The sequence below is a fragment of the Chroicocephalus ridibundus genome, chromosome 21 (assembly GCF_963924245.1).
Source record: "Chroicocephalus ridibundus chromosome 21, bChrRid1.1, whole genome shotgun sequence".
In the NCBI taxonomy this organism is placed as follows: Eukaryota; Metazoa; Chordata; class Aves; order Charadriiformes; family Laridae; genus Chroicocephalus; species Chroicocephalus ridibundus.
In genome coordinates, this window is record NC_086304.1 from 3787508 (window position 1) to 3800291 (window position 12784).

At 52.6% G+C, this 12784-nt stretch overlaps 2 protein-coding genes across 2 annotated transcripts; both read left to right on the plus strand.

Moving 5' to 3' along the window:
- Window positions 1-3239: 3239 nt before the first annotated feature.
- Window positions 3240-5033, plus strand: LOC134525778 (uncharacterized). The gene is made up of 4 exons (XM_063356988.1): window positions 3240-3855; window positions 3952-3960; window positions 4114-4599; window positions 4681-5033. Exons 1-4 carry the CDS (start codon window positions 3240-3242, stop codon window positions 5031-5033), a joined length of 1464 nt encoding a protein of 487 aa, XP_063213058.1.
- Window positions 5034-8442: 3409 nt separating this feature from the next.
- LOC134526131 (uncharacterized) lies at window positions 8443-10164 on the plus strand. Its single transcript, XM_063357637.1, has 2 exons — window positions 8443-9550; window positions 9656-10164. The coding sequence occupies exons 1-2, from the start codon at window positions 8443-8445 to the stop codon at window positions 10162-10164; spliced, it is 1617 nt and encodes a 538-aa protein (XP_063213707.1).
- Window positions 10165-12784: the final 2620 nt, after the last annotated feature.

Here is a 12784-nt window from a genome sequence, read left to right on the forward strand (position 1 = left end):
TGGAGGAGGAGGTGGTTCAGGACACCAGAGCCAAGGCCCCATCTGCATTGGTGGTGGTGGTGGTGGTGGTGGAGGAGGAGGTGGTTCAGGACACCAGAGCCAAGGCCCCATCTGCATTGGTGGTGGCAGCATAGGAGGAGGAGGAGGAGGTGGTTCAGGCCACCAAGGCCAAGGTCCCATCTGCATTGGTGGTGGTGGTGGCGGAGGAGGAGGTGGTTCAGGCCACCAGGGACAAGGACCCATCTGCATTATTGGTGGAGGAGGAGGGGGAGGTGGTGGTGGTTCAGGCCACCAGAGCCAAGGTCCCATCTGCATTGGTGGGGGAGGAGGGGGAGGCGGTGGTGGTTCAGGCCACCAGAGCCAAGGTCCCATCTGCATTGGTGGAGGAGGAGGGGGAGGTGGTGGTGGTTCAGGCCACCAGAGCCAAGGTCCCATCTGCATTGGTGGAGGAGGAGGGGGAGGCGGTGGTGGTTCAGGCCACCAGGGCCAAGGTCCCATCTGCATTGGTGGAGGAGGAGGGGGAGGTGGTGGTGGTTCAGGCCACCAGGGTCAAGGATCCATCTGCATCATTGGGGGAGGTGGCAGTGGAGGTGGTTCATCCAGTTCTGGAGGTCTGTCCATTCAACAGGAGACCCAGCCAATTTCCTGGCCACCACAGACTAAACACAAGTAGTGTCTGCAGAAGGGACTCTCAGATCAAGAAAGCCCAAGATACAAACATGCCTCACATTTCTTTCTCTATTAAATTTAAGAATATTTGCATCATTCCTTTCTTCTCTTCCTTGTGATTTTTCTGTTCAGCTCTCCAGCCAAGGAGAACCTCTGGTGTTGTGTATCAATAACTTCCAGCCAGAGTTGTTTCATATGTCTGTTATCTGCCTCGATTTTCTAGTGCTTGCACAAGACAATAAAACTTGCAGTTCTAGAGAGCTTCAGTGTCTGAGTGGTTGGATTTTGCTTTATACCACAACATTTGCATTATTTCCATTATTGTGGCTTTATTCTGAGCTGATGCTGTTGTAATAAAGCTCCAGAGCACAAGTGCATTGAAAACCCACCTGAAAAGGAGATGTTGGATTCACTGAATATTCTCAGGTCATCTTTTAATGTCTGTTGCTACTCATGACCCCGACTTTTGCCCACTGGATAAGGTACCACAAAGTTAAACACTGCAGTTTCTCTACCCCATCAAAACGCCATGCAATGCCTAAGGAAGTTTTAAATGGGTTAGGAGAGAAAAGATGAAAAAACTCTAGTACAAAGGATTACAAGGTGCTATTACAGGTGTGAGGCTGAGGCCCTTGCACATGCATGGTGCAGTAGCTCTCGGTGCTCACAGCTGCACCAAGCAGCTGTGGAAGAGAAATGAGGGGTCTCTCCAACCCTTCCTTCAGCTCTGAACCACTCATGGACACAGCGGCAGGGCCTGGACTTCAGAAAACCCCTTCTAAGCTAAGCCTGGAGTAACTAGGGATCTCCTCATTCCCACAGGAATAAAACACAGCTCCAGGTATGAGTCTTCAGAGGGAGTTTCCCTATGGGAAGTGATTTCTTTGATGTGGTATATTGTGGCAATTAACAAGGAAAGGAAAACAAACCTTCTCTGCCTGAATTATTCTACATGAGGCAGATGACAGGTGCCTGGAAGTCTCCCAGAAGAAACAGCAGTGACCCACACGTATAGGAAGTAACAGAGCTTCACATTTACTTGTCCCTCTACCCTCTGTCCTCTCCCCCTCAGGGACCCCAGGGATGCACGCATTCTCAAAACGTGTCCAGACGGGCTCCTCCAGCCAGTGCTGCCCCTGGAGCAGCTGAGTTGTCTGGGAATTTATTATGGAAAGTCATAGGGTCCTAAAATACCAGGGACCGGGAGCTGCACAAACACTGCCGTTGCCTGCACAGTGCTAACAGAAGTCTTGGGGTCCCACTTCAGGGAGGTGGGAGCATTGCTAGTGAACATCTGTGCACCTAGAAATGGCCCAGGACCAAGAAAGCAAGTACCCACGTTTCAGAGGCTCTCAGGGTGACAGCAGGAGCACAGGGCACCCTCAGCTCTTGTTGCTTCCTCAGAAACGCCAGAGCCATCTCCCAAACTGGGATGAATTCATCCTTTTGGTTAATATCTATCAAGGTGTTAATACACGGGGTGGATGCTGGATCTGGTACCCTCTACCTGCAGCACTTCCAACTCATTTCTAAAATAGGCATCCCCCCGCTCCCAGAGGCAATGTAAAGTCTGTCTGACCTCTGTGCTGTCCATAGTGGTGCACTGAAACAAAAATCATGATGTAGTGAAGTCCAGGTACGTGAGATTTGTTTGCTGCCCCAGCAACAGGAGTCCAACCCAGTGCAGCCCCCTCCGTTCCCCTGGACATCTCCATAGTCCATAACACTCCATAAACACGAGTCTCCACGGCCCCTTCTGCTGTCAGTCACCACCCCAGCAGCATCGCCCAGCTCGAGCGGAGGGTGCTAGCTGCAGTCCCGCAATCCTACCTTGAAAGTCAACCGCGGGACCTGAGCTCACATGTGATACCTGCAGCCAAACTGCAGGTAGCCTAGGAAGTGATGCACTAGGGAGGCATTGATCTGATTGGATGAGTCAGGACAAGTGGGCTGAAGGAGGACAGTGTGTTTAGTAAATAAAGCTATCACCATTCCTTTGGATGCCTCACTTCCCACTCGGGAAAACTAGAAACGGTATAAAAGTTGCTGGATCTCGCAGTGCTTCATTCGCTCAGCTTTGCTCTGTGGTACGCGTTGTTGAAGCCGAGAAGGGTAAGTCCATTTCTGCCAAAGGCAGCGATTCTTCTCTTATTTTTGCACTTGCAAGACATAAACGCATTGGTAAAGTACGCCTGAGGGTGGTGGCTTGAATGGTAGGGAGGTTGCTTTTAAGAATTTAAATCTCCTGTGGATGTCAGCAGAAGCAGGATCATCCCATGCTACTGAAATTCATGTGTTTCATCATTTTAGAAGTTGAGATGGGACAGCTGTGGGACAAAAGACTTTAAATGACGGGTTGATTAATCTGGAAATCTCCTGTTAGCAAAAGGCTCTCCATGCAGCTGGGATGGATGGGGCACAAAGTACTTAGAAGAGAGAAAGTTCTGGAGACTGTCTGTCAATGTCGTTGAGCTGTACACGGGTCCTTCTAGCTGTGAGAAAATCTCATGATGACAGTGGCTGAAATTGAATAACAACCATGCTCCTTCTTGCAGGGTCACTGCTCAAAGATGTGCTCCAGACAGACCTCAGGAGGCTGCCATGAAACGTCCTCCCAGTCCAGCGGATGTCACAGCGGGGGCTGCTGCTGCCACGGGGGCAGCTCCTCCAGCTACCAGGCGCAGGGCTCCTCCTGCTGTGGGGGCTCAGGCTCGGGCAGCTACAGCGGGGGCAGCGGGGGCTCTGGCAAGATCATCGTGAGCTCAGGTGGTGGAGGAGGTGGCTCATCTGGATGCTGTGGTGGGGGATCCAGTGGTGGATCTTCAGGAGGGAAGATCATCATTGGAGGTGGAGGTAGTGGAGGTTCCTCTGGATGCTGTGGTGGGGGATCCAGTTATGGAATGGGAGGAGGATATGGTGGTGGGTCTTCAGGATCAAAGAGCATCGGTGGAGGTGGAGGTAGTGGAGGATCATCCGGATGCTGTGGTGGGGGATCCAGTGGTGGATCTTCAGGAGGGAAGATCATCATTGGAGGTGGAGGTAGTGGAGGTTCCTCTGGATGCTGTGGTGGGGGATCCAGTTATGGAATGGGAGGAGGATATGGTGGTGGGTCTTCAGGATCAAAGAGCATCGGTGGAGGTGGAGGTAGCGGAGGATCATCCGGATGCTGTGGTGGGGGATCCAGTGGTGGATCTTCAGGAACAAAGATTATAATTGGAGGTGGAGGTAGTGGGGGTTCTTCTGGATCCTGCGGTGGAGGATCCAGCTATGGCATGGGAGGAGGATATGGTGGTGGGTCTTCAGGATCAAAGAGCATCGGTGGAGGTGGAGGTAGTGGAGGATCATCCGGATGCTGTGGTGGGGGATCCAGTGGTGGATCTTCAGGAACAAAGATCATCATTGGAGGTGGAGGTAGTGGGGGTTCTTCTGGATCCTGCGGTGGAGGATCCAGCTATGGCATGGGAGGAGGATATGGTGGTGGGTCTTCAGGATCAAAGAGCATCGGTGGAGGTGGAGGTAGTGGAGGATCATCCGGATGCTGTGGTGGGGGATCCAGTGGTGGATCTTCAGGAACAAAGATCATCATTGGAGGTGGAGGTAGTGGGGGTTCTTCTGGATCCTGCGGTGGAGGATCCAGCTATGGCATGGGAGGAGGATATGGTGGTGGGTCTTCAGGATCAAAGAGCATCGGTGGAGGTGGAGGTAGTGGAGGATCATCCGGATGCTGTGGTGGGGGATCCAGTGGTGGATCTTCAGGAACAAAGATCATCATTGGAGGTGGAGGTAGTGGGGGTTCTTCTGGATGCTGTGGTGGGGGATCCAGTTATGGCATGGGAGGAGGATATGGTGGTGGGTCTTCAGGATCAAAGAGCATCGGTGGAGGTGGAAGTAGTGGAGGATCATCTGGATGCTGTGGTGGGGGATCCAGTGGTGGATCTTCGGGATCAAAGATCATTATTGGAGGTGGAAGCAGTGGAGGATCATCTGGATGCTGCAGTGGGGGCTCCTCAGGCTACGGCATGGGAGGAGGCTACAGTGGTGGCAGTGGCCAGAAGATCATCGTGAGCTCAGGTGGTGGAGGAGGTGGCTCATCTGGATGCTGTGGTGGGGGATCCAGTGGTGGGTCTTCAGGAGGGAAGATCATCATTGGAGGTGGAAGCAGTGGGGGATCCTCTGGATGCTGCAGTGGAGGATCCAGTGGTGGCAGTGGTGGTTCCTCAGGCCACACAATCATCATCAGCTCTGGAGGGGGCAGCGGAGGCTCCTGCCAGTCCACGCAGCAGAAATGCCCCATTGTCATTCCCCACATCCCGTCCCATCAAACCAAGCAGGCCTGCCACTGGCCCTCCGGCCAGCAGAAGTAACAGCCACAAGTGGCCCTTGTGCTCATCAAGAACAGCCCTGCCTCTGTCTTAGAAGTTTGCCTCTTGCCTCCCATCATGTCCTCTTTCCTTCTCTTCCCTTAATGCTGCATCCCTGTGCTTTGAATTCCCAGATGGCTCTTCTCACCCATCAATATGAAGGGAAATAAAGAATACTGTGTACAGAAAGAACTGTTTTTGCAAGGTTGCTTTTATCATTTGTCAGTCCCCTGTTTACTTTCAAAAAGTCAATAATGCATCAAATACATGCAGCTGTGAAATCTTCTTCAGGCTTCAGTGATGGAGCAGACGGTTATTAACAGACCTTGCTTGAGAGAACCCTTGTTGCTTAAGCAGATGGTCATTGTCCCTCTTGCAAATAATGTCCACCAAGGCTGTAACTTTAACCTGGGAAATAGCTCCACCTCAGTTTCCCCTTCCCAGAGAAGGAAGCAGACCATGAGCTCCAGGTTCCACTGCAGGGTTTTCCAGTGCAGACAGCAGCACCCTTTGGAAATACAGTTGCGATTTTATGTGCTCCATTTCTCTAGATTTATCACAAGACGACCATTAATTATGGTAGAAAATATTCGGTAGCATTTGTGCTGAAGTCAGCAGCAAGTCCTCTTCAGGGCAGGTGTGGTTACAGTCTTGTGTTTGGTAAATTTTAAGCTAAGAGGGGTTTTTGTCCATCTCCCACACACAACTGGTAGGTAGGAAACAAAATTAGGAATAAAAGGGATCGTTGGCCATGCAAACGCTTGAGGGACCATGACTGGCTGGCTTATGCCTTTTGCAGAAAAATTGGAGAGCTCTTGTTACACCAGCAGCATCTTCATCATGTCCCATGTTACCCATGTTAGTTAGCATCGCTGTGCATGAAGGAAGCTGCTGGGAAAAAGGATTGTAGGGTCTGGCCAAGGGTTTTCTCTCCCATAACAAGGCACGCCAAGGCACCAGCCAATGAGGTGTTTGTGGCGATGGGACTGAAAGAGAACATGACCTGCCAGCCCATCCTGAGGGTGACTGGACTCCAGGGCAGAAAAGGATACAAAGCACCAGAAAACAGGCAGAAGTGGCCCAGATTTGGAGCAGCCTCAACTCTGAGGACTTTTGCATCCACCCTTGCTTTTACCCAACACAGGTATTAAAGCTGCTCTTTAATCTGGAGGCGCTGTGGCAATGCCAACCTCTCCAGCAGCTGTGGTTCCAGCCACACTTTTCCTCCACGTACGGCAAGTGCCAACATGTGCATGTGTTATGTGTTCAGTGTTTCCAGTCCCTGCAGGGTTCAGCCTTGGGGTCTCTGCACACCAGTGCTTGCGGGAGCACCTCCCACCACCCCTGCCGAAAGTCTCCACAGCCTTCCCTCGCACCCTGGGTCCTGATGAGCTGCAAATCCTGGGTGTCCCTTTGTGCAAGTCCTGACAGGTTAAATGCACAGAAGGGATCAAGGTGTTGTGATGCTCAGTAGGACAACGCCCACACTTCACATGTGAGAGCCAGAATTGAAGTGAGACCTTAGATTTCCCTTTGGTGTTGACAGTGGAGCTTAGGCCACTGGAGGGAGTCCAAAGCCCCCTGCACCCGTGTTCATGGTGCCGATGATCCTGTCCCCATAGCAATGGAGTTGTGTGCATGCTCAAAGTTATGCTCATCGTGACAGGGCTGGGCAGCCTCCTGCTGCTGTCATGCATCCTCTCAGCTAAAACCCCCCAATTATGCTTTCCTCTACTCAATCTCCCATGAGGGTGGGTGCTGTTGTCAGCCTCCAAGCATGCATGACGAAGTGACAGGATGAAGCTGCTGCAAAACACGGCAGCCAGCGCTGTGATAACTGTGCTGACAAACTGTCATTCTCCAGCAAGAAAAATACCCAGATGCCTCCCCTGCCTTAGATGTGGGTGGGCTGGCCAGCGAAGAACTCTCAGAAAATAGATCCTGCTGAGAGAGGGAAAATGTTTAATGTCCTAGAGTTCAAGGGTAGGGTCTTGATGGCCTTCAAATGCACCTTTGTAAATAGAAAGATTTCAAGACTTTCCCCGCTGCTCTCTGGTGACCAGGACCCCTGGGAAGCTGGAGCTGAGCACAGACCTCTCTGCTCAATCCAACAGCAGCATCTACCTTGGGCTCCCAAAAGGGTGAGGGGAAATGTCCCTCTTGTCTCTGCCATCCTCACAGGGGTCTCTGAAATGGATCTGGGCTGAGGTTCTCCAGAGCGGCGCAGTGCCCCATCAGAGGTGATACCTCTGGCCTGTGGAGCACATGGTTGCCTTTCCTATGGGGTGGATGGACTCCTGCTCCCCATCCAGCTCCCCATCTCACCAGTCCTTGAAGAAACCCTCTTTCCCCCAAAAGCTCCCTGGGACTTTGCTCCAGGGCACCCTTTACCCTTGCCCTTCCATCAAGCTCTAGCACCAACCCACTCCGGTCTCCATCCCCTAGCATCTGCTCTGTCTCCACTCTGCAGAGTACCCAAAAAGCTGCAGCCTCACAGAAATGCATTGGGGACCACCCAAAACAGACTCCCAGAAGCTGTTTGCCTCCAACATTTCAGAGGAAGACTCACGGAAATGAATCATTAGCTACAATTAGCAACTGCCATGCAGAAAGTAATTGATACATCTCTTTTGTATCACCTATCTGCTTCTGCAAGTGAGTCAAAGAAGGAGGCAGCTAAAGCCAGGCTCAGTAAATAAATCTATCAGCATTCCTTAGGGTGGCTCACTTCCCTTAGGAGCACAATGAGTACAATATAAAAGCTCACCTATCCCAAGGCTCCTCATTCACCTGCCACCAAGCCTTGCACGCATTTCCAGTTGCAGCAAAGGTAAGCCCGTTGATACGGAAAATTTTTGAACCCCTATGTAGAGAGGTTGCCCCACCAGTTAGTCTTTGAGCATGCTTTGAACAAGGGAACCATGCCGGCTTGAGATCAGATGGCGTTCTCCAATAACCATTTTGGTGTGCCAACAGCACTGCGTTCCTTAGAGAAAGGAGTTGTAGCCGATATCCTAAGGGCACACAAAGAGGGCTGAATTCTCAGCTGCTGTGAGTTTTAGCAGTCTGCACATCCAAAAGGATCTACAGTGGGACTAAAGCTCTTAGACTGACAGCTCTGAACATGTCAGAGCATGTGTGCAAATCTCTGGAAGTACTCTCAATCTTCCTGCACGCGGTTTTTCTGTAACTGTTGTGATCTGCAAAGCAGTCTCTGGGTGCAGGTCTTTCCTGCTGTCTAACAAGGAAGAGGGAGTTTAGGAAGCCGCCATTCTTGTAGGACTGTGGAAGATGGGGTAGACGGGGTATTTCCTGGGTACTGCTCCATTTTTGGTTTGCTGTGAAAGTTCAGCAGCACCTCCAAGCAGCTCCTTTATAACAGCACTGTTTCTTACAGGGTCACAGCTCAAAGATGTGCTCCAGACAGACCTCAGGAGGCTGCCATGAAACGTCCTCCCAGTCCAGCGGATGTCACAGTGGGGGCTGCTGCTGCCACGGGGGCAGCTCCTCCGGCTACCAGGCGCAGGGCTCCTCCTGCTGTGGGGGCTCAGGCTCGGGCAGCTACAGTGGGGGCAGCGAGGGCTCTGGCAAGATCATTGTGAGCTCTGGCGGTGGAGGAGGTGGCTCCTGCTGCAGCGGTGGCTACTCAGGCTATGGCATGGGAGGAGGCTACAGTGGTGGCAGTGGGGGATCTGGCCAGAAGATCATTATTAGCTCAGGTGGTGGAGGAGGTGGCTCATCTGGATGCTGTGGTGGGGGATCCAGTGGTGGATCTTCAGGAGGGAAGATCATCATTGGAGGTGGAAGCAGTGGGGGTTCCTCTGGATGCTGCGGTGGGGGGTCCAGTAGTGGATCTTCAGGATCAAAGAGCATCATTGGCGGTGGAGGTAGCGGAGGATCATCCGGATGCTGTGGTGGGGGATCCAGCGGTGGACCTTCAGGAGGGAAGATCATCATTGGAGGTGGAGGTAGTGGAGGTTCCTCTGGATGCTGTGGTGGGGGATCCAGTTATGGAATGGGAGGAGGATATGGTGGTGGGTCTTCAGGATCAAAGAGCATCATTGGAGGTGGAGGTAGTGGAGGATCATCCGGATGCTGTGGTGGGGGATCCAGTGGTGGATCTTCAGGAACAAAGATTATCATTGGAGGTGGAGGTAGTGGGGGTTCTTCTGGATCCTGCGGTGGGGGATCCAGTTATGGCATGGGAGGAGGATATGGTGGTGGGTCTTCAGGATCAAAGAGCATCATTGGAGGTGGAGGTAGTGGAGGATCATCAGGATGCTGTGGTGGGGGATCCAGTAGTGGATCTTCAGGAACAAAGATTATAATTGGAGGTGGAGGTAGTGGAGGTTCCTCTGGATGCTGTAGTGGGGAATCCAGTTATGGAATGGGAGGAGGATATGGTGGTGGGTCTTCAGGATCAAAGAGCATCATTGGAGGTGGAGGTAGTGGAGGATCATCAGGATGCTGTGGTGGGGGATCCAGTAGTGGATCTTCAGGAACAAAGATTATAATTGGAGGTGGAGGTAGTGGGGGTTCTTCTGGATCCTGCGGTGGGGGATCCAGCTATGGCATGGGAGGAGGATATGGTGGTGGGTCTTCAGGATCAAAGAGCATCGGTGGAGGTGGAGGTAGTGGAGGATCATCCGGATGCTGTGGTGGGGGCTCCTCAGGCTACGGCATGGGAGGAGGATATGGTGGTGGGTCTTCAGGATCAAAGAGCATCATTGGAGGTGGAGGTAGTGGAGGATCATCCGGATGCTGTGGTGGGGGCTCCTCAGGCTATGGCATAGGAGGAGGCTACAGTGGTGGCAGTGGCCAGAAGATCATCGTGAGCTCAGGTGGTGGAGGAGGTGGCTCATCTGGATGCTGTGGTGGGGGATCCAGTGGTGGGTCTTCAGGAGGGAAGATCATCATTGGAGGTGGAAGCAGTGGGGGTTCCTCTGGATGCTGCAGTGGAGGATCCAGTGGTGGCAGTGGTGGTTCCTCAGGCCACACAATCATCATCAGCTCTGGAGGGGGCAGCGGAGGCTCCTGCCAGTCCACGCAGCAGAAATGCCCCATTGTCATTCCCCACATCCCGTCCCATCAAACCAAGCAGGCCTGCCACTGGCCCTCCGGCCAGCAGAAGTAACAGCCACAAGCGGCCCTCGTGCTCATCAAGAACAGCCCTGCCTCTGCTATGTCACCTGTTTCCCTCCAGACCTGGCTCTGTTAGCCTGTTTCTTCTCAGCACGTCTTCTTCTCTTCTCTTCTCTTCTCTTCCCTTGATGCTGCATCCCCATGCTTTGAACTCCAGGATGAACAGCCTTGTGCCTTGCTGCTGGTGGTGGGATGCCTTTGATAAAGCTCTGATTCTTTTCCAAAGAGCATTTTTTATATCTAATAAATGTAATAGTATCTCAAAGCTGCCTTTTTTTGTAGTTTGTTTTTTCTTGTATTCTCAACCAGCATCTTATGGTCTTGGAAATCTATCTGATAAGACATTTCATTCCTCCTCTCTGCAAAGATGATGTGTTCAATAGCGCATTGCTGTAGATGCAGATCTAAAACCATCCAGTTTCTAACCATGGAGAGTTTGCACCCTCATTTTCCCCCTGGGCTCCATGAGAGAGTAACAGCACAGCTTAAAACATCCAAGTACCCACAGCACCCAACATCCCTTTGGCACCTGTGTCCAGTGCAGCCATCCCAGTTGTGGCTTCTAAGTCCTCTGAGGTACCAGCACCCAATGACCATGTCTGTGGAGTCGTGCAGCGCTGCTGGGAGACATGGCCAAGCTCATCTGGCTCAGTCCTGAAGAGCTGGGATTGGAACAAACCAAATAGCACCATGCCTGGTGAATCATATGGTTCTATGACTCTATGCCAATGTCCACGTCTCTGCCATCCTCCCCCTTCCCTCCCAGCTTTGGAAACCTCAGAGCATTTCTACCCAGAGGGTAAGTCTCACACGCCGAGGCAGCCGAACCAGCTGAGGCAAGGCAGAAGGAAATAAAGCCAGCAGCAAGACCCTCAGGCAGCTCAACACACTCCAAATCATGCCTCCAGGACTTAATCTTGCCTTGCCCAACCTTCTGAAATTTCCTTTGAAATGCCGAGGGCAGCGCCACCGCCCCTGTGTTCTGCTTTCTGCCCAGTAGACACGGCCTTTTGCCAAAGCTGGGACTCATCATCCCTATGGCAGAATTGCTCAGAGCTGAACGGACCTGGTCCAGCCTGCAAGAGCCACACTGCAGGGCCAAGCTGGAGCACCACAGGCTGCAGCGTGGACAACGTGTTGAGCAGCACTACCAGCATGGCCACAGCACATATCCCCTGCACCCCTCCAAATCAGTCTCCCTGGAGTTCCTGGTGAAGGTACAAGCAGAGGCTTGGCAGAGAATGGCTTGAGAGCCACCCTGAGGAGAAGGATTTGGGGGTGTTGGTGAAAAAGAAGCTCAAGATGAGCTGATGATGTGCACTCACAGCCCAGGAAGCCCCCCACAGTCTGGGCTGCATCCCCAGCAGCGTGGGCAGGGGGGCGAGGGAGGGGATTCTGCCCCTCTGCTCCACTCAGGGGAGACCCCCCTGCAGTGCTGCCTCCAGCGCTGGGGCCTCGGCACAGGAGAGACACGGAGCTGTTGGAGAGGGGCTGGAGGAGGCCCCGGAGATGCTGGGAGGGCTGGAGCCCCTCTGCTGTGGGGACAGGCTGAGGGAGCTGGGGGGGTTCAGCCTGGAGAAGAGAAGGCTCCGGGCAGACCTTATAGCAGCTATTCAGTATCTTAAAGGGACCTACAGGAAAGCAGAAGAGGATTTTTTACAAGCGTATATAGCGTTAGGATGAGGGCGAACTGTTTTATACTGGAAGAGGGTGGATTTAGATTGGAAGAAATTTTTCACTGTGAAGGTAGTGATCCCCTGGCCCAGGTTGCCCAGAGAAGCTGTGGCTGCCCCATCCCTGGAGGGGTTCAAGGCCAGGTTGGACGGGGTTTGGAGCGACCTGGGCTGGTGGGAGGTGTCCCTGCCCAGGGCAGGGGGATTGGAACCAGATGATCTTCAAGGTCCCTTCCAACCCAAACCGTTCTGTGATTCACACCTCTGCAATTCTCTACAGGGCCCCTAAACTTTCTCAGAGCATCTCTAGCACCTTGCAAAATCCCTGAGCTGCATGGCTTCACTTTTGATGAGCTTCTGATTCAGATGCAAATGTCTTCCTCAGAAAATCTCCCATTGGAGCCACCAGTGAGATGCTGGAGGGATCGAGGTGCTGTGTGTCCACCAGATGCTTTCTGAGCATTTGCCTTCCCCTCTCGCAGGTCCACCTTACAGCGATGCCACGAGCACTGCCACACCGCTGAACTGCAGCCTCCCTGCCCCTTCCCCAGGCAGGACCCGGTCCCCACCACCCTCTGCCCCACACTTGCTCTTGCTCAGCATTGCCCTACACCCACACTGCCACCCACCTTTCCCGGTCTCCCCCACCTCACTGGGGGCTGAAGCGGTTCTCCGTAGCTCAGGGCAGGAGCACAGGAATAGGATCATTAAGCAGAAGTAGCAATTACTGCCACATGCAATGCAACAAGTGGCATGAAGGAAAGATATCGATCAGATGTCATGAGTCAAAGCAAACACTGAAATCAGAGTTTGGTAAATAAATCCTTGCCATTCCTTAGAGTGTCTCACTTCCCATATGCTAAACACCATATAAAAGTTCCTGTCTGTTAAAGCTCCTCATTCAGTCGACTTTTACCTTCTAAATGTGTTTCCAATGGA

Coding starts and splice junctions, on each gene's coding strand:
- LOC134526131 (XM_063357637.1), top strand. CDS start 8,443: ATGTGCTCCAGACAGACCTCAGGAGGCTGCCATGAAACGTCCTCCCAG. Junction 9,551..9,655: donor AACAAAGATTATAATTGGAG/GTGGAGGTAGTG, acceptor GCATCGGTGGAG/GTGGAGGTAGTGGAGGATCA.
- LOC134525778 (XM_063356988.1), top strand. CDS start 3,240: ATGTGCTCCAGACAGACCTCAGGAGGCTGCCATGAAACGTCCTCCCAG. Junction 4,600..4,680: donor CTGTGGTGGGGGATCCAGTG/GTGGATCTTCGG, acceptor GGGGCTCCTCAG/GCTACGGCATGGGAGGAGGC.